Below are 21072 nucleotides of genomic sequence, written 5' to 3' on the forward strand. Positions count from 1 at the left end.
GCCGGATACACTGATAAGTTCAACAGTGCGTCCCTGTCTCTACTGAAAGTCCGCTTTCGCTGACGTTTCTTTCCTTTTTGTAGACCTCGTCCCCGTCTTCTACTCCAAGCGAGCGAACGACCGAAAGATCTTCGTCTCGAGTGGGTCCCTCCTGCCCTTTTTCTCTGCGGTCTCAAGGACTGACATCTTTCCTCGCCCTGTTTTCGTACAGCTGATTATGTTTCTCCATCCGGAGTTGTCGCCAAAGACGGGCAGACCTACAAAGGAGTCGTGAGTTTCTTGGTCGTCTCGACGCGTCCGAAGGGGGAGTTTTGGAGCTGATCCTCTCGTTTTCTGTCTCTCTCTCTTTCAGGAGCTCATCTTCAAGTAGAATCTCGGCTCTTGTTCAATGGCCAAGCATCTTTTCTCTTCTCCTTCCTATCCTTTCCGTTCCAAGGACACTTCTGGGCTCCCTCTCCTCTTCTCTTTCTCCCTTGCTTTCCTTGTTTGTCTTTTTGCTGTCTGTTGTTTATGACTCTCTTGTATTCGAGTGCGCGAGTATCTATGGAATGTATCCCTCCGTTGACTGAGCTGCTTCACGGAGAAGAACTGAAGAAACGAACGAAGTGACTCTTCCCGCGAGTCGCGTCGAAGGTCCTCCGCCTTTTCTTCCCCTTGAGCCCTTGGCCGTCTCTTCCTCTTGATTCCTCAGGCGAAAGACCTACATCGCCATCGCCTACACGTACTCTTTAGTGGATTCCTTTTCTGCGCTCTCTCGAGAGGGGTCCCAGGAATTTTCGAAGGATCGAGCTGAAGCCCTCCGAAACTCCGAACGAAAGATCAAAACGGACACGTCCGCCCTCCCTTTGATCCTCCCTCGGAAGCGTTTCAGGGAACGACCTTCGAGGGAGGGAGCACTTTGAACGAAGATGAAGCTCTTCAGGTACATATCTTCTAACTCGCGTGTCGGGTCGCGAAGGGAAGAAGAGTCTCAGAAAAATAAACGCGTTCAGTCCTTCGTCATGATCTTCCCTCTTTCTCCGCCCTCCCCGATTTCTCTCCTCAACCAAACATACTGTAGAAAGGATTGAAGCTGACTTCACCTTTCACACCCTTCCCTTCCCTTTGTTCTCTTACATGAGTCTTTGCTTCCCTTTGTTGATGCTCTGGCAGTTCATAAGTCTCTCCCTTTGATGGGAGCGACGCGTCCCGACCCGAAGTGATTTATTTTGCTGTCTGCTCTCCCGCTTTTCACACCGAGGTCGGCGTTGATTGAAACGCTTTCCTTTTCACTCTATGAGATACAGATCCCTTTGTCTAGAGTACTGTAAGAGAGGGTGACGGCAGGTCTCAGGGTGAAACGAGAAGGGGAAAGGAGAAAAGGGAGAGGGAGAAGAGAGAGAGGGGCAAAGAAGGGGCGAGGCCGCTGAAAACGTGAGCGAAAAACCACACTCTGACTCCCAACCACTACAACCTATCTGACTCTCCCCCTTCCTCTGACCTTCCTCCCTGCGCCCATATACCCTTGAACCCTTTCTCCCTCCTCCGTCTCCCTCTCAAGATGATGTCCGCTCCTCGCACGACCGCTTTCGACGCTCCTTCGTCCCCCACCGCCTTTCAGTTCTCAGCTTCCACCTTTGCATCTCTTGGATACTCGGAAGGCTTCATTCAAGGAATGTTCAGAGATCAATCTTCTGCTTCGTGAGTTTTTGCGATCCTTCAGCTCAAACTTCGCTCTTTTCTTCCAGGAGAAGAGCTCGAGCTGACCCCTCCTCCTCCTCCTCCCCTCCCCCCCCTGATCATCCCAGCTCTCCTTCTTCGACGCCTCCCAAGCACCAACCCTCTCAACTGGTCACTCGTCCTCAACGACCTCGAAGGGTCTCATCCGTCTCGGTCAACTCTTCTCCTACCAAACCCTCCATCCCTCACTCCTTCAGCTACTCCATCCCTCCTCTCGCCGACGACCAGCTTCAGATCGACGAGATTGAAAAAGCTCAACAGAAGGGATCATCCTCGTCCATCGGAGGTTTCTTGACGAGCAAGATCAAACGGGGAGCAGGAGACAAGAAGGGAGTTGAGGGAAAGGAAATCAGGATGATGGGAGGAAACGAGGCGGCGCCTGGATCTCTGTCAGTAGTCCTTCATCTCCGCCCGTCTCCGTTTCGTTTCTCATAAACCCGTGAGTCACCGTGAAAGTTGACTTCAATGCTAACTTCTCCTTCTCTCTCTCTCGTTTTCGTTGCTGCAGCCTCGACCCTCTACTCAAGTCCAAATTTACAGGAGGAACCATCGGACGATCCTCGCGCTCTCGACGATCTCTTCCTCTTCAACCCGCTCTCCCTCCTCCTACCTCTTCCCTCCCACCTCTCCCAACCTACGTCCCATCTCGGTCACTCTCTCCCAACCTTCAACCTCAACCTACGCTCGGCGAACGTCGCCGTCAGCGAAGCAGGACTCCTCCCGAGGTCGACGACGCCGCGGTCTCCAAGGACGAGCGAACGAGGGATCGAGAGAGAGCTCTTCGAGCCTTGGAAGGAAGGAGGTAGTTTCTCTCTTTCTTCCTTCCTCTGGTCTCTTCTCCCTGCACCTACCCTCTCCCTTGCTTAGCCCTTTATCCTCCCTCGCACTCGCTCGCTCTTTCTCCTTGCTTTTTTCTCCCCTTTCTCCGTTTACGTCCCTCGCACCGCTCGCACCCTTTGTCGCTTCTTTCCTTGCTGTTCCCTCTTCACTGTTATCTTCGACTCTCTTCATTCACGAACCTTCTCTCACTGTAGCCGTTTTCCTTCTCGTTTCGCATCTCTTTCTCTCCTTTTAACGCCAGTCGTCTTCGTCGCTCTCTCCTCGCCCTTTTGATGCCCCAACTCTTTAGTTTTTTTTCTCGTTGATGCCTTCTCACCACTAACCTTACCTATCCTTTTCTTTGTCTGGTTCTGATTGATTCAAATGGACTCTCTCTTTGTGCTGTCTTTGTCTCGAGAAGGGACTCCCGTCGCGTCGAAGCGACCCCACGAACGACGGAGGGACGAACTCCACGGAGGGTCTCAATAAGTCTTAAGAGGGCCAGTAGCTCGAGTCCGGCTTGATATGAGCTTGGTGCTACGACCTTCTCTCAAAGCTGGAGACTGACGGAGGCAGGAGAGATTCGAGGACTGTTCCTTCACGACGCGCATCCTTCGTCTTTGTTTTTCGTTTTACGAAGGACCGTGAAGTCATCGATCGTAAGAAAACCAGAGTGAACATAATAAGAGAGAGATACGTAATCAAAGATCCCCAAAGGCTACTAGTCGTTCCAGATATTGTCGAAGTCGACCTCATCCGACGGCATCCCTTTCCACATCTCCTTCTCCGACTCGGTTCTCTTCATCGAGTGACTGGCAAGAAAGAAGAAAGGAAAAAAACGTCAGTTGACCGACATAACCTCGAGATCGGGGACGAGCAAGATCGTAAACTCACGTCCTCTTCAACGACTTCTTCCCCTCCTCCGCTCCCTCCTCATCCCTCTTCTTCGCCTTCTTCCCCTTCGGTGACTCAGGAACCGACATCTCTTGACTCTCTCCTTCCTCTTCATCCTCCTCCTCCAGCTCCTCGTACTCGCTTTCCTTCTTCCGCTTCGGCTGCTTCAGAGGATTAACCGTCTTCTCTCTCTCCTCCCTCTTCTTCTTCTCGTCGCCTTCGTCCTCCGAATCGAGATCGATCTTGACGGGAGATCGAAGCTTGGGCTTGGATTTCGGCCTGTCGGTGATGGAGGAGGAGGAGGAAGAAGAGGCTGAGGGAGGTGCGACGACGGCAGCTTCCTTCTTGGCGGATTTGAAGAAGGGATGGATGGCAGGAGGTTTGGGAGTGGAGCCGGAAGGGGAGGACTGGCTCTTGATTGGCTTGGGAAGGAGAGGCGGAGGTGGTGAGAGGGAGGCTCGTTTGGAGGGAGGAGGAGGGTTTGGGGAGATCGACCGAGGTCGTTTCGACGAGGAGGCGAGGGCGAAAGGGTTGGGGGTGAGTTTGGAGGAAGAAGTAGTAGTGGCATTCGAGAGGACGGCGGTGGGTTTCTTCCTCGGTGGTGCTGCGTCGTCTGACGGTGGTGAGGAGGGTGGTCGAAGTCCCTTCGACGAAGGTCTCGACGCGTCCTTCTTCGCCACCTGTTGCTCCCTCTCCTTTCCCTTCTCCTTCGACGACACCCCATCTCGACCAGCCTCTCCATCGTCCAGCCTTCTTCTCCGACTGACCAAGATCCCATCGTCCGCTCCGTCGTGCATCTCCTCTCCGTCCTCGTCCCATCCCTGCATCAACACTCCTCCAGCCGCTTCCCCCTCCTCAGCGGCGAATCTCGAAATCCCGTACGCTCTCGAGTTGAGCATGGCGTTGTAGGCATCGATGTACTCGGTGAGTCCGAGATCCTGTTGGATAAGACGGAGAGCGAGTTCCGGGATGAGGACGAAGTAGACGAAGTCGGACGGAGTGAGAGGAGAGGAGGTCGTCGAGGTGAGGAGAGGGAGGGTAGGGCCGTAGGTGGTGGTAGAGGTGTTGGTTCGAGAGGGGATGAAGATGTGAGAGAGCATCTGATGGAAGAGGATTTGACCGATCTCTCCGAAGCTGGAAGGGAGGAAGAAAGACGAGGAGTCGACGCGTCAGTTTCGACGAGCTCTCGAGGACGAGAAAGAAGGATGATTGAACTCACTATCCAGGCTGAGCCTTCTCGAACACCTCGTACTGACCCTTCGCCGACCTCGCCATCGCCACTCCGATATCCTCGGCTCTCTCCTTCGCGTATAGCAAGAAGGGATTCGAATCCTTCGACTCGATAACCTGCCCCAGATGCTTGATCATCTTCGGATCCTTGACTCTCCTCTGCACCTCGGTCCAGTCGATGTCCATCGGCCATCCGTTCCTCTTGGCGATGGGGAACTGTTTCGACTCCGAGCGATGAAGGGTGCAGGCGTTGATGGACTTGATCATGGAGAGGGAGACGGCGCGAGGGTTGAAGATCGTTGGTGCTGGATGCGAGAGTTTCTTGAGTCGACGGATGAGGGCGAGGAGTTTGGATGATGGAACGGGAGGGAGGGGTTCCGAGCAGAAGACGCAGAGGAGCTCAGGATTCGGGTGGGGGTGATCTGAGAGACGGTAGGGACAAGGGAAGAGATCAGCCAGTGCCGGCGTGCTCGACGACGAAGAGAGAGAAACACGACTCACCAGTCTCGTACTCGACGTCGTCTTCTCCATAAAGTTTCACCCTCTTCTCCCTCGCTGCCTTGTCCTTCATTCCAGCCTCCAACTCCGACTCAACCAAGTCGACGATCTTCGAGCCCTTCGACTTCAACTCGTTCTTCCTTCCGCCGTCTCCCTTCGACGACGACTCGCCCACCACCGCCTTCTTCTTCCTCAGATCTACCGCCGGCGATTCCTCCTCATCCTCCTCCGTATCCACCAACTCGGCATACTCCCCCCCAGGGTCCAGCTCCTCAGCTTGCTTCCTCGTCGCCTCCGCTCTCGGTGTGAGCTTGATCCTCTTCCTCGCCTTCACAACGAGCTTGACTCCTCCGACCTCGATCTCGGTGTCCTTCTCCGAGACGTCCTCCTCCTCCGAGCTATCTGGGAGCTTGTTCGACGACGTCTTCGTGATCTTGGAGGGTTTGGAGGTGGGGAGCTTCGAGGGTTTGGCTCCGGGGAAAGGCGCGTCCGAGTTGGAGGGTTGGAGGAGTCTGGAGGAGCTCGACGAAGAGGAAGCGGTGGGTTGGATCTTTACACCGAAAGGGTTGGCGACTCCTCCTACCCCGACTACTCCGTTGTTGAGCTTGGGTTTGGGTTTGACTCGAGGAGCTTTCTGAGGGGAGAGCTCGTCTTCGACGCCATCGAGGGAGGAATCCGAGCAACCGTTGGGTTTGCGAGAGGGAGGACGTGGAGGGGATGGGGATGGAGAAGGGGAGGTATCGAGGTCGAGGGTTTTGGGCTTCCTCTTTGGCGAGTCGAGGTCGTGGACGACCCGTTTGGAGGAGGAGGAGGTCGAAGTGGAAGCCTTGGGTTGGAAGAAGGAATCGCTTTGGCTGTTTTTCGAGGGTTTGTCGAGAGGAATGTTGGATCTGGAGATCGTGGAGATGGTGGCGGTCTTCTTCTTGAAGTTTGGAAGGGGTGCTAGCTTTGGAATCGGTGGAGGAGAAGGCGAAGGGGAGGCGAGCTTGGAAGGAGGAGGAGAGGAGGACCGACGACGAACAGGACGTTTCCCTGCCGATTTTGACGATTCCTTCGAGCTCGTAGCTTTATTCCGACCTCGACCGTATATCCCTCCGATTTCGGCAACTTCTGGAAGGTCCTCGTCGTCTGAGAGCTCCATCGACCTTCCTCCGTGAGTGAAGTCCTCCCTGTCCTTCGTCGCCTGCTTGTCCTTCCTCTGTTGCATCTCCCTCCTGTTTACGTCCCTCTGAGCGTCTTCCTTCTGCTTCTCCCACTGCTGCTTCTTCTTCTCGGCTTCCGACCTCGCAGAAGGAACGTAAACTTCCCTCTCCTTGCCCTTCCCCTTCGAACCTCCTCCTCCTCCTCCTTCCCTGCTCGACCCACCTCCCCCTCCTCCGTTCCTGTTCGACGAAGACTCCGGTTTCGAGTACTGAGAGTTAAAGAGGTTCATGTCGTCCTCCTCCTCCATGTCCGCTTCAGCCTTCCTACGTTGTTCGTCGGCGGTACGACGGGCTGCTGCCTGTCGAGCGTCTCCTCCTCCTCGACTGGATATCGCTCGGTCGAGACTGTTGAGAGCGGCCTGCTTGCCCGGATTGTAATTGATGAAGGATATGGCCTTGTGCTTCCTGCGAAGGTCATCCATCCTGAGAGAGCGTCGGAAGGGAGGAAAGGAGGGGAAGGGAAAGAGAGGAAAGTGATCGTTGGGGGGAAGGGAGAAGGAGAATGAGCTCGACACGTCTCGGCCTCGCTTCCTTCCTCCCCTTCGGACTCAAATTTGACGCGTCGTTCCAACCAAAGAGCCCCGTTTTCAACTGCACTACACCAGCTCCAGCGACGTGCGAGATCTTTAAGCTTTCATCATTTATCAAAAAGTTTCCGCCAGCTTCCTCTCCTCGACGCGACCCACATGCGTCAACCCGAGTCCTCCCTCCTCCTGCGAACCTTCCTCTCCCCCCCTCAAGCTCCCTTCAGCTTCCAAGACGGGAGGAGAGCCACCGAACTCCTCGACCCTGTGGCAGAGACCACCTCGTCTCCGTTCCTCTATCCCTTCGACACCCGACATCTCAACACCGCCGTTCCTCATCAGAGCGAGCTCTTTCTCTTTCAGCTGCTCCCATCGGATCTCACATTGGCATTCGGTACTGATTGAAGTAGTCGTAAGAAGGTTCAGCCGTCAGATCGATCGGAAAGAGCGAAGAAAGGAAGAGGAAGGGAACGAACCAGCCGTCGCGTCGTCGAGGTCGTTGTTTCGTCGCCGGCTCCCTCTCAGCGTAGTTTGGAAGATGTAGCTGTAACAGCATGCAGCAGCAGCTGAAAAAGAGGAAAGTCGTCAGCCAGAGTGAAAGTGTGGGAACTGCAAAGAGCGAAGACTTACGAGGCGACCACGAGAGGTCGTTGAAAGAGGGGAGCGATCTTGACTCCTTCGTCGACAATTCCAGGTCCCGATTGGTTGAAGATGACCTCAACGAAGAGCTCGTTCGAGTAGCGAAGAGAGGTTTCCGTTCCAGGGAGAGACGTAGGAGCGATGTGTGCTTCGTCAGGCTGCAGAAGATGAGATTTCAGCCAGCTCTCTCGTCGCGTCGCCTAAATCTTTGTGCACTCACGAGACGACCAGCTTTACTCCACTTCCAAACCTGCCCTTCCCCCAGATCAACCTTGCTCCCGTCCAGGATCACTCCCTGAGCTCGACTCGTCGCAGCGAAGTTGGGGAGGGTCCATCCTCCTCGAGCTCCTTCTCGCAGAACCCACTTCTTCGTCGATTTCTTGACAGCGGTTTTAGTTCGATCTCGATTGGAAGTGATGGTTGTGGTCTGAACGATGTAAGACTGAATGGCAAAGACGGCGAGTGAGGGAGGAGGAGCGACGAGGACGAGGGAGAAGACGAGACAGCCTCCGACGACGAGTTCCTGTGAGAGGGAGAGGGAGAGAGGAAAAGAGATCAGAGAGACTCGAGAAGGCTCTCAAAGAAAGAGAACGGACTTACATTTGAGGAGAGATCAAAAGAGAGAGGACCGAGCTGAGGATGGACGTTCTCGGTGTGGATTTGAAGTTGATGCACTGCGAAGCGACGCGTCAGATCGAGCTTCGATTCTCGGATGGAGAAGTGAGGACTCACCATTATCGTCTCGAGGAGGAGAACCTAAAAAAACGTGGAAGACTCGAGGTCAGTTGGAATTAAGAGTCGAACAGTTTGAGGAGAAGCAAACTCACAAACAACGACCATCTTCTTCGAATCGGTCAAATCGCTCTTGAGGTATCCTCCTGATCCTAAAACAGTCGTGTAGACTCGGTATTCAATCCAACCAGACTCGGAACGATCCGAGGCAGGTGACGTCGAAGGGAGGCAGAACGAGAACTCCCAGCTGAGAAAGGAAGACGCGTCGACGAGTCAGTCCGAAGCTTTCCCTTTCTTGGAGCAAATCAGGATACGACTCACGTATTGACCCCCTTCTCCAACCAGAGACCTTTCTCCTTCCCACTTCCATCTCCCTCAAACAACAAATCCCTCGAGAAAAACTCCTCGTCGTACCAACTCGTCGAAGTCAACGCGTCTCGAGGCCAGATCAGTCGTTGACTTCCTACGAGACGCATCGAGATCCCCTTGACCCATTTTCGATGAGGAGCGACGACGTTGACGAAGCCGTTTATACGAGCCTGGAAGACTCAGAAAAGAAGACGAACGGTCAGACGTCGACCCATCGCCACCAAACAGCTTTCCTTTTCTCGTCCCAAAAATGTTCAACAACCAGGAAAGCAAAGCCAGAACTCACATCCTTCCCTGTATCATCTCCTTCGAGCCCGTAATCCCCCAACCCAAGTCCGTAATCGTCCTTCTTGGGCGGCGAAACGAAGACGACGTTCTGAGCGAGAACGACCTGAACGGAACTCTTTGTGAGAGTCAAGCTCAACGTTGAAGCGACGAGGTGAGGGAGATGCCTTGAATTTGGAGATCCTGCTAGAGCGTCGATGAGAGGGAAGGCTGGTACGATTGCATCTGACTCATGGGATGGACTGGTGGCTGGAGAACTGGCGGAGGAGGAGGGAAGGCTCGAAGTGGGAACGAGGCGAGGACTTTGACTCGAGGGAGAGGGAGAGTAGTGAGGAGGCAACAGAGGAGAGGAGGCGGAGGGAGAGTAGGTGGGAGGGTTGGAGGGACGTTGACGAGTAGGTGCAGAGACCATTTTTTTCTTGATGAAAGAGAGAGAGAGAGAGAGAGAGAGATGGGTGGGGGTGGAGAGAGAGAGGTCAAAGTGGGGGAAGCGAAGTTCAGCCGACGACCGCTTATAAACTTTGGTGAGTCATTTCTCCTGCGCGAGTCGGAACCGGAAGTTTTTTCACGCTGGAAGTCCATCGAGGTGTCCCCGAGACTTGAGTTGAGGCTAGATTTCCATTGCGAGCGAGAGCAGAGGAGCAGCAGGTTCGCACAATTTGGTCGTCGAGAAAGGGACGCGATGGTCGTCAAGTTGAACGAAGAAAACCGGACGCGTGCTTGAGATGGCCACGTCCTGAACTCTCTGACTCTATTTGAAAAGGTGCTGAGTCATATCGGGCACAGCAGCGAACCTTCGAAAACTCCGACGCGTTCTGGCTGCGACGTCCTTCTCTTCGCTCACATCTCGACGCGTCTCGGTTCCCTCCCTTCTCAGCTTCTCTCGCCCAACGAGCTTCCTACACGATTGCTGTCCTACGTGAGCCTCCATCCTGCCCGTCTATCACTCGTTCGGCTTTGATGCGATGACTTTCTCGTCCCCTCGACTCGACGCGTCGCTTCCCGCTCCTCACTGTCTCTCTTTCTCTCTCTCGCAGCAATTAGAAGAGGAACAGACAAACAAAACCTAAATGCAATAGAAGAAAGACGCAAAGAGACCCTTGTATAAGATGCGTGAGCGTACGAAACGAAGTCTAGATACAAGAGACAAACGCAAAAGGAAACAGAAAAACCCAAGACGACAAGAAACCTCAACCGACCACGTCCCACGGACGCGACCTCCCTTTACGTCCTCCTCAACACGCTCGAATAACTCATCACGACCTTCTCCCCGGTCTTCTCTCCTCCAGCTCCAAGGGAAACCCCAGCCAACCTGGCCTCGATCCCTCCTCCCGTCGAGGTCGAAGCGGGTTTGGTCGGCGACGGCAACGACGGATCGAACAGCGCTGCTTTAGGATTAGGGACGGGCTGCCGAGGTTCGAAGTCGTCTTCTTCTGCTGCTTTGTTGGGTAAAGGAGTGGGTTGCGAAGGAGGAGGAGGGGATTTGGATTTCGTTGGCGACGAGGAGGAGAGGAGGATGGAGGACGCGGGTTGAGGTTGGGTTGGAGAGGAAGGGAGGACCGGGATGGAGGAGGGAGGAGGAGGAGCTGGTAGCGAGATCGGAGGAGGTGGTGGAGGGGAAAGGATCTTCATCGTTGGTGTTTTGGTCGGAGGAGGGGAGGTGACCGAGGGAGGGGATCTCGCTCCTGCTCCTGCTCCCGTTCCTGCAGCCGGGATAGCAGCAGCTCCTCGAAGAACAACGGTCCTCGCCATTCCAGATTGCCAAACGGTGTTCGCACCGACTCCTCCTGCTCCGTTCGACGCCGTTGAAGCGATGGGCGTTGCTCCGCCCAGGAGGATCACTCCTCCTTGGGACGTCGAAGTCCACGTAGAGGTAGCTTCGGATCCTCGACGACGAGAGGAAGCGTCGCCTGCTAAAGGAGGGAAATCGGTTGTGGTGAGGGAAGGAATGGAGCCGGAGGAGGACATGGAGGGAGGTTCGGGACGACGAATCTCGAATTCTGGAGGGACAAGGAGAAGCGAGAGGAGGGAGGGAGAGTCAGTATCGAGCTTCATCGTACGTCGACGAAAAGAGCAGACGACTCGGGGTCATCGGCTATTCATCTGAAGGAGCGAAGGCGAGGAAGAGAAACGAAGGAAGGAAGAAACTGAACTCACGTTGATTCCCCACCGACCAATCCGGTCTAGGAGGCAAAGGATGATCCTTCGGTGGAGGGATATGAGCCAAAGGAGGAACCGCTCGTCTAGATGCTGAAGAGGTGGTGGAAGACTACCAAACCCGAACGCAAAACGGATCGAAAAGGTCAGCGACGCGTCTCCAATCAACCCTTCTTCCCACCCCGTCCGGACCATCAAGAGAAGAAAACAGAGACCATCGCACTCACCGGTGATCCCTCCCTCCCCTCTCCGCTCTCACTCCTCCTCCGATTTCTCGCCGCCTCGCCCACACCCACACTCCCCGGCGTCCCACTCCCACTCCCACTTCCCGTTCCTCCTCCCACCCATCCTCCACTCCTCCCTCCCGCTCCAGCAGCATTGACACCCCATCCCTGTTGCCTGCCCGTCGTGGAAGTCGAAGCTCCAAAGCTCATCCTTCCACTCGAGCTCGTCGACCCTCGACTCGCAGGTCTCGATCCTCCTCCTCCTCCCGCTCCTCCCTCTCCTCCCCCCAAACTCGACGACACGGACGAGTCTGAGCGGTGCTGAGTGTAGATGCTTGAAGCTGGATAGGGAGGGATGCCTCCTGCTTGGGAGGAGGAGGTGGAGGAAGAAGGGAAACGGTGCGGTTGAGGGGAGGAGAAGGTTGGGTGTTGGTTGTAAGACGAGGTGGAGGAGGAGGATTGGGCGTAGGATCCTTGGTGGTTAGATTGATGAGGGAAGTGAGGGTTGCTGTTGTTGTTGTGATGAGAGGACGATGCAGAGGAGGAGTGGGAGGAGTTGGAAGGAGGGAAGGAGTTGGAATGGTGAGGGAACGGAGGAGCAGAGTTGGTCCGTTGTTCGTCTGGCCGACCGTTGTAGCTGTTGAAGTACTGATGCTGCTGGTGATTGGAGGAGGAAGAGCCAGGTTGGGAGCCGTTCCAGTTGTTGTTGTTGTTCTGGCCCTGCTGCTGGGAGTGGGAGGAAGCGTAGGAAGGGAAGGAGAGGAGGTTGGGACCTTGCTGAGGTGTCGGAGGGTACGAGTGAGGAGGTCCGTTGTTTCCTCCACCGTTCGAACCGTTGAAGAACGGCTGCTGTGCCTGGAGCTGAGGAGAGGATCCGACGAACTGCTGCTGCTGAGGAAACTGCTGCTGCTGCTGGTTTCCGTTTCGATTCGATCCTCCTCCGCCTCCTCCGAAGGTCCCAAAGAGCTGCTGCTGCTGTCCTGTATCGAACGGAATATTCGGGACGAAGACGTAAGCCTGAGGAGGTTGGTTGAAGTTCTGGGAGGGGACGAAGGCGAGTTGATGAGGTTGAGGGATGAAGGGTTGGGAGGGGAGCTGAGGGAAGTTGGGAGACGCGTTTCCATTTCCATTCCCGTTGTTCATCGACGACCATCCCTGCTGCTGCTGCTGCTGGTTGTTGTTCGACCTCGAGTTGGGATCGTAGTTCGACCGCTGCTGCTGCTGCTGAGGCTGGAATGACGAGGGTCCTCCTCGGTTCTGGGAGTAGGAAGACGACGATGCCGACGACGAGGGAGGGCCTCGAACCGATTGAGAGGCCGACGATGAAGGAGGGAGCCTCGACTGAGGTTGGGACGGAGGTTGCTGTTGCCGAGGGTAGAAGCTGTTGCTCGAGTTCGAGGGAGAGGGTCGATTCGGGAGGTTGCTCGACGCATTGGTCGATAACGACGAGGACGAAGTAGACGCGCCTGCAGGATCGAACTCGGGTGCCGATGGTCGCAGAGGGAGGGAGGACGACGAGGATAGAGGTTGAGGATGACTATCGCGTGTGGAGGATGCCGACGAAGACGAAGGATCGATGAACACGACGGGTACCGATTCGTTGGACGAGCTCGACGACGTTCTCGACCGGCTCCTGATCTCCTCTGGCGCCACGACCTCCAATCCAGCCGACGAAGGCGTCGTCGTCCCTCCTCCTCCCCTCCCACGTTCACTATCCTCCTCGCCACTCGCCACCCCAGGACTGAAGATCCTCAACCTCGCCTCGTCGTACTCTGCCTGCCTCTCCTCGTAACTCTTCTTCTTCCTCCCTCCAGCTCCATTCCTCCCCTCCTCCGCATCCCCGTTCTCCGACCCATGTCTCGACGAGTTATTGGTGGATGAAGGATCCCTCCTCATGAGCTTGAACGCTTGAGGCGTAGGAGCTGGGAGGACGGCAGGGACGATGTCGATGATGCGACGAGGTGGGAGACTGAGACAGCGACGACGGAGGGACATTGCAGAGTGGTGGTAGTGTGGCGAATGAACAGGGAGGGATGGTGGATTAGGTGTGCGAGTTGGAAGGTAGGATAAAGGAGAGGGAGAAGAGGAGAAAGGGAACAAAAGAAGAGGAGAGGAGGAAGAAGCGTCAGCTGATGAAGAAAGGGTCTTCTCCTCGTCGTGGATCTACCAGAAGAACCCAAACCTTCCTTCGGACCCCTCTCTCCACCATCTTTCAGCCCAAAATCAACGAAAAGAACTCACCTCGAAGAAGATGAAGCAGCGACTCCCCTGACCTGAATCGTCTTCCCGTTGGAACCCTCCTGACTCGTGAGAAGACCCAGGTACTGAGCGCACCGGTAGACGATCAACCGTTGGAAGGACGTTGGCGGGGAGAAGGTTAAGGGTGGGTGGCTTGTAGATAAAGAAAAACAAAGAACAAAGGAAGAAGAGGTTAATGTTCTGAGGTCGGAGGGGAGCTTAGAGAGGAGATGGGTTGGGTTGAACAAAGGGGAGTAGAGAGGAGAAGATTGATGACGAGGGAAGAGGGGTATCGTTGGAGATGGAAGCTCGTACTCGGTTCGGCTCGGATCTCACCATCTTCCAAGGGTTGATTGATGGGAGGAAGAGAGGAAGGAGGGGTCAAAGGTCGAGGAGTGATGCTCCCGACTCGATCCAGCCCAAAGCTCAAGAGAGGGGTTAAAAGCAAAGTGGGAGAGTTGAGATCTCGATCCATCCATCGAGCGATGAGGAGATGCGACGGCTCGTATAGATCGAGCAACGAAGGGAGGCGAAGAAACGAAGGAAGGAAGGACCAGAGCAAGTCGACCTCTCTCGTCCGGTTGACCTTCCGAGAGACGTCTCCTCCCTTCCTCCTTCGCTTCTATTTCGCCGACTTCAATCTATACACACCTCCTCCCCACTGTGCATCACCAAAGAGGGGAGCAAGCTCATCTTCTTCGCTTCCTTTGGGAAGAAGCGAAGACTGCTCGTCCGACCTCGCCTCTCTCCTTCCCTCTCCTTCCTTTCTCCTCCGGCCTGAACTCTCCTCCTCGAGACCCCAAGAAACCTCGGAAGCAGATGTATGTATATGAAAGGATGACTCACCTCGGATCCGAAACCAAGACCTCCATCTGCTCTCCGATCCTGAGGACGTAGAGCCGATCCTTGCCACTCAACGCTTCCACCAGCTGAGAGTCGGGCCCAGCTGCTGCTCCTGTTCGTCCTAGTACGAAGGGAGGAGGGACGGAAGCAGATTGATCCACAGCAGGGGATTCTTCCTGTTCCTCTTCCTCCTGTATGGAAGCTACCGACTGAGGAGGAGGGGAAGTTGAGGAGGAGGAGGAGGACGTCGTTGAGGTCGAGGTCGTCGAGGTTGAAGTTGAAGCGATGGAAGATAAAGAGGAAGCTGGAAGGACCTGAGGGGGAGGAGTAGAGATGGAGGCCATGCTGCTGCTGCTGCTGCTGCTGGTGGTGGTGGTGGTGGTCGCAGGTGCGAGATCGTCGAGATCGTCTGCTCGAGAAAGAAGGAGAGGAGATGGGAAGGAAGGGAAAAGTCGAGTCAGCTCGCTCTTCTCTCTGTGCTTCTTTTGCTATACGGAAGTTGAAGCTCACCTGCTATACGTATAGAAGAGGAAGAAGAAGCGTCCTCGGAAAGGGTCATCCTCAGCGAACGAGGGAAAGAGAAACGGAAGGGAGGGAGGGACAGGAGGGAGGTGAGAGTTGGGAAGGCGAAACGATCGGACGTGGAAGGAGGGCATGAGATTCGGGCTCAAAAACAGAGAAGTTGATTTTTTTTGAGGGCGCAGAACTGAGAACTGGAAAGGGAAACCTGAGAAAATATGCGGAGAGGAGAGAGGGGGAAGAATCGACAGGCCTCGAGTTTTCAAGCGAGCGAGGCGTCGCCCATCTCCTCGCTCTGCCTCACTCTCTTTCTCCTTCTCCTTTCCCACTCAGCGATAGGTATCTCTCTCGATGCTTCTCTACATACGTCTCCTCAGCCAGAGAATATCTAAACCCCCGTTCAAGCTCAGCAAAAAGCACTCCTCATCTTCCTTTCCTCCATCCTCCTCGTTCGTTTCGTTTCGTACCCAAGTCCCCATCGCATCAAGCACGCTCAAATCTACTGGGTCTGAGCTCCGTAACCCCTGAGGGATTCGGCAAAAGCCCAGGTCGTACTCGCCGACCTCGTCTCAGAGATCTCGACTCCTTCAGCGGTCACCGTCGCGATTTGGAACTGGAGGGAGAAGAGGAGAAGAAGGAGGGAGGAGAAGTCAGTCTACGGTTCTCTTCGAATTGAAACCGAGTCACTCTTCGAGCTGAGGGTTGAAGTATACGCAAGCGTATGAAGAGGGAGGGCGAGGGGAAGGAAGGACGACGCGAACAACGGATCGACTAAAAGCGCAAGAGACGCAAAAGAAACGTCAAACGCACCTTGTTCAAAGCCCTAGCGTCCCTGTAGTAGAGAACCTTCATGCACTCGGTGAGGATCTTCTCGGCCTCCTCTCGAGTCAGGGTGTCCTCTCGACCTTCCACAGCTTTACGGAGGAGAGGTTGGGCGCTGGAGGAGGCAGAACAGGGAAATGGGGAAGGGAAGGGGTCAGTAAAGCGAGATGCAGATCGTATGAAGGTGAAGAAGGATAGAGAGCGAGTGGACGGGGACGGGGAGGGGTTGGTCGATGGAAGAGAACGACGCGAAGGAGACGAAGGAAGGAGGACGGGAGAGTTTCGAACGAACATGTAAGCTCCGTAACCCGTTGCCAGTGTTGACGAAGTGTAGGTCGTTCCAATCAAGTCCACGTATCCCAAGAACCTAGAACACCGACACAAAGAAAGAAGTTGATCGATCAGCGTTCGATGAGAAGGATGGACGAGAAGGGCGAGAAGGGAAAGAACGAACCTCTCTCCGTTCCTGACTCCTCCAACCAGCAGCGTGTTCCAGATAGGGTTCATCTTGCTTCGTCGAGCGTACATGAGGTTGGAGAGGTACGAGTAGATCTCCGTGGGTCCCAGGGTGTGACCGTCAGAGGTGTTTGATTCGTTGATGCTGAAGAAGGGAGGGAGGTACGAAAGCGCGTCGAAAAGGAGATAAGTCAGTGTCATCCTTACATCATCTATCCTCGCTGAATCCACACTCTCTGTATCCCACCCCATCGGCTACGCCACCAAGCTCAACGACCGCAGAGAACGAGGAAAGGATGGAGGACGAGATCGAAACGTACATGGCAGCCTCCAAAGTCTTCTCCAAGTACTGGAAATCACTCATATCTCCTCCAGCTCCAACGACGGTGTATTCTCCCACTGGCTTGAGCCTCTGAACGTCCTTGAATCGAGCGAGGGAACCGTAGGAAGCGAGGGTATCGGCCGACATCATGATTCCGTCCTTGAACTTGAGGGCCAGCACGGAGGTACCGGTGACGATGGGAGATCTGAAGGTCGGGCAGAAGTAGAGAGTTACATGTCAGTTCAGAGGTAAAAATGTAATCTGGAAGAGAGTCGGAGGTCGAAGAGGCAGGAAGGGAGAGAGGAGGGAGGAGAGGGAAGGAAGGGAAGATGGAGGTTGAGCTCAGCTCGGAAGGAGGGCTGAGCTCGTTTGCCCTTCGTCCTTCCAGGTTGCAAGGGTGCAAATGGTGCGAGCACGAAGCTGAAAGTTCGATCTCTCACATCGTGACCCTCACGAGACTAGGGCGGTAGAAACGAGACGAAGAGAGATCGAGAGATGGTCTCTCAAGCTCGTCCACGCAAGCTTCCACCGAGCTTCGTTCGTTCCCTTCTTCAGCTCAAGTTAGACCTCTTCCAGACCCTCCACGCCAACCCCTCGACTCTCAAATGCCTACCACCCGCCCTCGTTGCTTAGAAAAGACCAAAGCACTCACTGGGTGTGCTCTACAGCCTGAGTCGCTCCGTGGCTTCCTCCTTCGAGTCCAAACGCTTTGGCTTCCCAGTTCTGTCCTTGGTAGATCGGGTTGGTGCTGTAAGAATCAACAGCCTCGTTTCTGGGTCGACCCCAACTTCCTGGGAAGTGATCCATACTGCCGTACAAGAGAAAGGGAAGAGGCAAGGGAAGGACAGACGGAGAGATGAAGGGAAGGAAGTCAGGACGAGCGATTCGACGACTTGGACACGTCCCAGAGCTTGGAGCTTCCACGAAACGCGAAACTGACTTTGTGTAGAGTGGGAAGGCGGGTGGGGTGGGTGGGGAAAGGGCGGGAGGGAAGGCTGAGGAGGGTTGGGGGAGTCGTGGTTGATGGTGACCTTGGAGAAAGCGGATTCTAATCGTTTTCGATTTGGTAAGGAAATTCCAAAGGGAGCTTCTCTGTCGAGTTGACTCCAAACCATCACTCCCTCTCCCCATCAGCTTCTACCAGTACCTCCTCGCCGGGCTGAAATCTCGATCTGGCTCGTCTCTTGGCAGTACAGAAGCTCGAGAAGACGAAAAGACTCGACGCTCAAGATGGATCGAGTCGAGCTCAGCCTTCCTTCCCTCCCCGACCTTACCCTTCATCCAACGCCAAAGGACCTGTCGAAGAGGACTCCAGACATACACTATGCCTATTTCAGACGACTAGGCGGGGTAGTGGACGCACTGCTGGACTACTAGAGGAGAGAGAAGGAGGAGAATTTGACGATTGGGCTGAGCTCGCTCCCGAGTTTCTTCCTTTCTCTCCCTCCTTCTCGTAGACCAGCGAAGAAGCTGATACCCTTGGACCCCCGTGAAGTGCGAGCTTTTCACTTCCAGCTAACGCTTGAGCTGCCTGGGAAGATGCTCGAGGACCGACTCGTCTGCTGAAAGAAGGTTTTGAAGCCTTCGTTCCTCGTTGCTTCTTCACCCAGATCGCCCCTCAAATCCTGCTGATGCTACTTCGAATTTAGCTTTCTCGACTAGACGCGTCGCATAGCAGGGGGTTCTCTTCTCTTTCCTCTTTCGTGGCGAAGACGGTCGCGTTGGAGAGCTGTCGGTCCAGATTGAAGTGAGCTCGACGTCGTCGTCTTCTTCTTCATTCTTGACTCGAGCATCGAACATGGATCTGAGCTGACCCTCGATCTCGCTTGTAGGTCTGATCCGGATAGTACACTGCTCGGAAGGGAAGGTGTCAAAGGAACTGGAGATGTTTGGTCTGTTCTCCTCCCTCCCGTCCCCTTCTCGAGCCCAACTGCCGACCTGCAGACCCCTGCCTGCTTTATCCCTACCATTTTTTCCTCGAGATCTCGAGCGGGAGCAAACTTGCTCTTCTCTCGACCCTATGGCTCAGGTGAGTTCAGCCTTTTCCTCTCTCCTCGTGTCCCGTTCGTCCCTTCGCGTCTTCTCTCTCTCCTCCCTCTCTCACCCTTCTGCCCTCCCTCCTTCCCTCTCTTCTCGATCAAGCTGACTCCCATCTCCTCCTTCTCTCTTCCATTTTCATCTCAGGCCTACCCAACCGACGACGAACTCGCCGACATGCCTCTCCGAATTCGAAAAGCCATCGCTCGATTCGCAGGAGGAGGATCCCCTCACAAATACATCGCTCAACCCGACAACGCTTCCGACTCTGACCCCGACGCCGACGAGGAATACTCCTCCTCTTTCGACAAACCCGTCTTCAAGTTCGTCATTCGACCTCTCACCGCTCAGGAGGATCAAATCCCAGAGGGAACCGACCAACCGTCGCGTGCCCGAACCAGGATCCTGCTGCTCCTCTTTGCCGTTCATCTCGAAGAGTGAGTCTGGCGTTTCTAACTTTTCTATCTCTTCTCTCGTGTCTTCCTATCGTCATCGACTCGGTGCTGATTGCTCCTTCTTTCTCGTCTTCGTCTTCGTCTTCGCATCGGGTCCTCTCTCCCTCAGACTCCTCCCCCGAACCCTCTCGATCTGCCTCGACACCGCCGTCGTCTTCGTCACCCCTGCCAACGTAGCCGTCTGCCCTGAGGATCGAGCGGTCTACCTCGGAGTGCACGCGACGAGTCAGATCGGAAACGGACTTCCTGGAGACGGTCTTCCGATCGTTCGACTTTGCGAAGAGGTCGCTATTTTTGCCTTGATCTCTGCTCCTCTTTTGTCTCGTCTCTTACTTCTAATTACTAGCTCGCTTCTCTTTGTTCGTTTCTGCTCTACCTTGGCTCTTCGATCCTTCTTCTACTTTTTGGGGCCCTGGGCCTCACTCTTCTCTGACTCGCTCTTAACGATCATGAACGCACACTCTCCGTTCGCTCCGTTCGACTTTGAGAGAGAAAGGTCGTTAAGATCGAGGCAAAGCAAAAGAAAGCAAATTGAACCGAGCTAGACTACCGAAGATCAAAAGAGATAGAAAGAAGAAAACGAAAAGGTCGACGCGTCGACGTGTCGGAAGAGAAGCTCAGTAGCCTTCCTCTCCCAACTCCTTGAGCATCTCTCTGGCGTGCTCTTTGGCGGAATCGGAGCTGAAACGATTTCGACGCGAAGGAAGGAAGGAGGAACGAAAGTCAGCAAACGGGTTGAGGAAGGACGAGGAGGGGGAAAGGGAGACGTGACTGACGTGTCTTCTCGAGCTGCGACACGAAACGAACGACGAGAACGAAGAAGGGTGAGCTTCTGCTCTCTTCGCTTCCAAGAGGAGAAAGAAGAGACGTACCGAGAACAGCCTTGAACCCTCCAACGACTCGGTTGTGGTGAATCTCAGCCTGTCGAGACTCGTCCTCGTTCGTGGAACCTTCCATCTCGGCGATGAACTTTCGAGAGTGTGCCTTGGACTCCTCGGACTGAAAGAAGACGAAGGAGAGGGTTCAGCTCAGATCGGAAGGGATGCTGAGATGGGTGGACGAACGGTCTTGGGGTTGGTGAGAGTAGCCTGAGGAAACGAGAAGTGGAGCGGAGAGACGCGCCGTGAGCTCGAGTTTCACACGCAAGAGAGTGGAGAGAGAAGAAAAGAGAGCGTACCTTGTGTCCAGCGATCACTCTGACCATGTGAGGATCCATTCCTCCGCCTCCAGATGATTTGGTCGCCTTGGGAGAACTTCCGGAGAGGGACTAAGGGAGAAGAAGAACGAGGAAGAGGAGTGAGCGAGGAAGTGACGTCCCAGAGAGCGACGTTTGGGCGAGGAAAGAGACAGAACGGACCTCGATGATTTGCTCGGAATGAGCTTTGGCCTCGTCGGAGACGTGAGGGTTGGCGAGAGCGGCTGGAGGAGGGAGGTGGAGGAGGTGTGTCGAGGAGGAAGGGAGAGGAAAGGAGGGGAGGAGGAGATGTGGCGAAAACGAAAGAGGAAAGAGACGCGAGGGTCAGGGACGAGTTTCGAGACCAGGATGCAGCGAGACGGAAAGGACTCACCCTTGTGGCCTTATCAGTGAAAGAGGGAGAAGAGAAGGATGCTTGAGTGAGTTGACTCGTCGGATTGAGGGAGAAGGAGCGGATCTGTTCGAGCTCACCTCGGATGATGTTGGCCTGCGAAAGGGGACGTGTTTCAGCTTTCAGAGTGGAGAGAAGGGAAGAGGATGCAGAAGGGAAGAACTCACGGTGTGAGAATCGTCGGAGGACATCTTTGATTTCTTGAGGTGTGGTGGTTTGAAGGGAAGAAGTGGAGGAGGAGGGAGGGACAGAAGGGAGGAGCAAGACGAAAGTGCCCTCGACGTCACGAGCCTTCCTTCCAACTCCTGAGAGAAGATATGGGACGCGTCGCGTGAAAAAGATGGGGGTTAAGAGGTTTGCTCTCGCTACTCAAGCAAGTAGAGTTAGTGGAGCTGGCTGAAGGACACAATCGAGAAGGAGGCGAGCTGCTCGAGAAGATCTTCCCTCAGAGTTTCGTCTGCTCGTCGCGTTCTCCCTGTCCAAAGCAGGGCTCTTCCCACCC

General features: G+C 54.9%; 8 protein-coding genes across 8 annotated transcripts; 2 read left to right on the top strand and 6 right to left on the bottom strand.

Moving 5' to 3' along the window:
• Window positions 1-1446: 1446 nt before the first annotated feature.
• Window positions 1447-2623, top strand: BDY24DRAFT_399288 (uncharacterized protein). Its single transcript, XM_076641804.1, has 3 exons — window positions 1447-1680; window positions 1788-2108; window positions 2228-2623. The coding sequence occupies exons 1-3, from the start codon at window positions 1541-1543 to the stop codon at window positions 2523-2525; spliced, it is 759 nt and encodes a 252-aa protein (XP_076493674.1). The 5' UTR covers window positions 1447-1540; the 3' UTR covers window positions 2526-2623.
• Window positions 2624-3168: 545 nt separating this feature from the next.
• Window positions 3169-4195, bottom strand: BDY24DRAFT_399289 (uncharacterized protein). The gene has a single exon (XM_076641805.1). It carries the CDS (start codon window positions 4172-4174, stop codon window positions 3599-3601), a length of 576 nt encoding a protein of 191 aa, XP_076493675.1. The 5' UTR covers window positions 4175-4195; the 3' UTR covers window positions 3169-3598.
• A 255-nt stretch (window positions 4196-4450) lies between these two features.
• BDY24DRAFT_174425 (uncharacterized protein) lies at window positions 4451-6945 on the bottom strand. The gene is made up of 2 exons (XM_076636280.1): window positions 5164-6945; window positions 4451-5084 (listed from the first exon to the last, which is right to left on the bottom strand). The coding sequence occupies exons 1-2, from the start codon at window positions 6782-6784 to the stop codon at window positions 4651-4653; spliced, it is 2055 nt and encodes a 684-aa protein (XP_076493676.1). The 5' UTR covers window positions 6785-6945; the 3' UTR covers window positions 4451-4650.
• Window positions 6931-9382, bottom strand: BDY24DRAFT_399306 (uncharacterized protein). The gene is made up of 8 exons (XM_076641806.1): window positions 8913-9382; window positions 8579-8796; window positions 8353-8504; window positions 8258-8281; window positions 8126-8199; window positions 7746-8048; window positions 7517-7683; window positions 6931-7452 (listed from the first exon to the last, which is right to left on the bottom strand). The coding sequence occupies exons 1-8, from the start codon at window positions 9321-9323 to the stop codon at window positions 7266-7268; spliced, it is 1536 nt and encodes a 511-aa protein (XP_076493677.1). The 5' UTR covers window positions 9324-9382; the 3' UTR covers window positions 6931-7265.
• Window positions 9383-9967: 585 nt separating this feature from the next.
• Window positions 9968-14787, bottom strand: BDY24DRAFT_399309 (R3H and SUZ domain-containing protein). Its single transcript, XM_076641807.1, has 5 exons — window positions 14377-14787; window positions 13534-13683; window positions 11296-13261; window positions 11069-11180; window positions 9968-10911 (listed from the first exon to the last, which is right to left on the bottom strand). Exons 1-5 carry the CDS (start codon window positions 14715-14717, stop codon window positions 10136-10138), a joined length of 3345 nt encoding a protein of 1114 aa, XP_076493678.1. The 5' UTR covers window positions 14718-14787; the 3' UTR covers window positions 9968-10135.
• Window positions 14788-15240: 453 nt separating this feature from the next.
• On the bottom strand, window positions 15241-17567 carry PRE4 (proteasome core particle subunit beta 7). The gene is made up of 7 exons (XM_076641808.1): window positions 17433-17567; window positions 17145-17300; window positions 16491-16697; window positions 16169-16315; window positions 16007-16081; window positions 15703-15829; window positions 15241-15505 (listed from the first exon to the last, which is right to left on the bottom strand). The coding sequence occupies exons 2-7, from the start codon at window positions 17297-17299 to the stop codon at window positions 15392-15394; spliced, it is 825 nt and encodes a 274-aa protein (XP_076493679.1). The 5' UTR covers window position 17300; window positions 17433-17567; the 3' UTR covers window positions 15241-15391.
• Window positions 17568-18198: 631 nt separating this feature from the next.
• BDY24DRAFT_443921 (uncharacterized protein) lies at window positions 18199-19287 on the top strand (the record flags this gene model as incomplete). The annotated part of the gene is made up of 5 exons (XM_076644809.1): window positions 18199-18239; window positions 18325-18521; window positions 18677-18966; window positions 19094-19196; window positions 19267-19287. The coding sequence occupies exons 2-5, from the start codon at window positions 18378-18380 to the stop codon at window positions 19285-19287; spliced, it is 558 nt and encodes a 185-aa protein (XP_076493680.1). The 5' UTR covers window positions 18199-18239; window positions 18325-18377.
• Window positions 19288-19466: 179 nt separating this feature from the next.
• On the bottom strand, window positions 19467-20842 carry BDY24DRAFT_399319 (Con-6 family protein). The gene is made up of 9 exons (XM_076641809.1): window positions 20738-20842; window positions 20651-20666; window positions 20553-20561; window positions 20342-20403; window positions 20162-20251; window positions 20049-20072; window positions 19857-19983; window positions 19761-19773; window positions 19467-19665 (listed from the first exon to the last, which is right to left on the bottom strand). Exons 1-9 carry the CDS (start codon window positions 20759-20761, stop codon window positions 19602-19604), a joined length of 429 nt encoding a protein of 142 aa, XP_076493681.1. The 5' UTR covers window positions 20762-20842; the 3' UTR covers window positions 19467-19601.
• Between the last annotated feature and the right edge of the window lie 230 nt (window positions 20843-21072).

Source organism: Mrakia frigida, assembly GCF_051309035.1.
Source record: "Mrakia frigida strain ATCC 22029 unplaced genomic scaffold BDY24scaffold_32, whole genome shotgun sequence".
NCBI lineage: Eukaryota > Fungi > Basidiomycota > Tremellomycetes > Cystofilobasidiales > Mrakiaceae > Mrakia > Mrakia frigida.

Excerpts from the sequence above, each read along its gene's own strand:
- BDY24DRAFT_399288 (XM_076641804.1), top strand. The coding sequence starts at position 1,541 with ATGATGTCCGCTCCTCGCACGACCGCTTTCGACGCTCCTTCGTCCCCC. Across the intron at positions 1,681-1,787 it reads AGAGATCAATCTTCTGCTTC|CTCTCCTTCTTCGACGCCTC; the intron begins GTGAGTTTTTGC and ends TGATCATCCCAG. Across the intron at positions 2,109-2,227 it reads GAGGCGGCGCCTGGATCTCT|CCTCGACCCTCTACTCAAGT; the intron begins GTCAGTAGTCCT and ends TCGTTGCTGCAG.
- BDY24DRAFT_399289 (XM_076641805.1), bottom strand. The coding sequence starts at position 4,174 with ATGGAGAGGCTGGTCGAGATGGGGTGTCGTCGAAGGAGAAGGGAAAGG.
- BDY24DRAFT_174425 (XM_076636280.1), bottom strand. The coding sequence starts at position 6,784 with ATGGATGACCTTCGCAGGAAGCACAAGGCCATATCCTTCATCAATTAC. Across the intron at positions 5,085-5,163 it reads CGACGTCGAGTACGAGACTG|ATCACCCCCACCCGAATCCT; the intron begins GTGAGTCGTGTT and ends ACCGTCTCTCAG.
- BDY24DRAFT_399306 (XM_076641806.1), bottom strand. The coding sequence starts at position 9,323 with ATGGTCTCTGCACCTACTCGTCAACGTCCCTCCAACCCTCCCACCTAC. Across the intron at positions 8,797-8,912 it reads GAGATGATACAGGGAAGGAT|GCTCGTATAAACGGCTTCGT; the intron begins GTGAGTTCTGGC and ends TGAGTCTTCCAG. Across the intron at positions 7,453-7,516 it reads CGACCTCTCGTGGTCGCCTC|CTGCTGCTGCATGCTGTTAC; the intron begins GTAAGTCTTCGC and ends CCTCTTTTTCAG.
- BDY24DRAFT_399309 (XM_076641807.1), bottom strand. The coding sequence starts at position 14,717 with ATGGCCTCCATCTCTACTCCTCCCCCTCAGGTCCTTCCAGCTTCCTCT. Across the intron at positions 13,684-14,376 it reads GTCTTGGTTTCGGATCCGAG|CCACCCACCCTTAACCTTCT; the intron begins GTGAGTCATCCT and ends TTTATCTACAAG. Across the intron at positions 11,181-11,295 it reads AGGGGAGGGAGGGATCACCG|TCTTCCACCACCTCTTCAGC; the intron begins GTGAGTGCGATG and ends CGGGTTTGGTAG.
- PRE4 (XM_076641808.1), bottom strand. The coding sequence starts at position 17,299 with ATGGATCACTTCCCAGGAAGTTGGGGTCGACCCAGAAACGAGGCTGTT. Across the intron at positions 15,830-16,006 it reads ACGGGTTACGGAGCTTACAT|CGCCCAACCTCTCCTCCGTA; the intron begins GTTCGTTCGAAA and ends TGCCTCCTCCAG. Across the intron at positions 15,506-15,702 it reads ACGCTAGGGCTTTGAACAAG|TTCCAAATCGCGACGGTGAC; the intron begins GTGCGTTTGACG and ends TTCTCCCTCCAG.
- BDY24DRAFT_399319 (XM_076641809.1), bottom strand. The coding sequence starts at position 20,761 with ATGTCCTCCGACGATTCTCACACC. Across the intron at positions 20,252-20,341 it reads ATTCCGAGCAAATCATCGAG|TCCCTCTCCGGAAGTTCTCC; the intron begins GTCCGTTCTGTC and ends CTTCTCCCTTAG. Across the intron at positions 20,073-20,161 it reads GAGTGATCGCTGGACACAAG|GCTACTCTCACCAACCCCAA; the intron begins GTACGCTCTCTT and ends TCGTTTCCTCAG.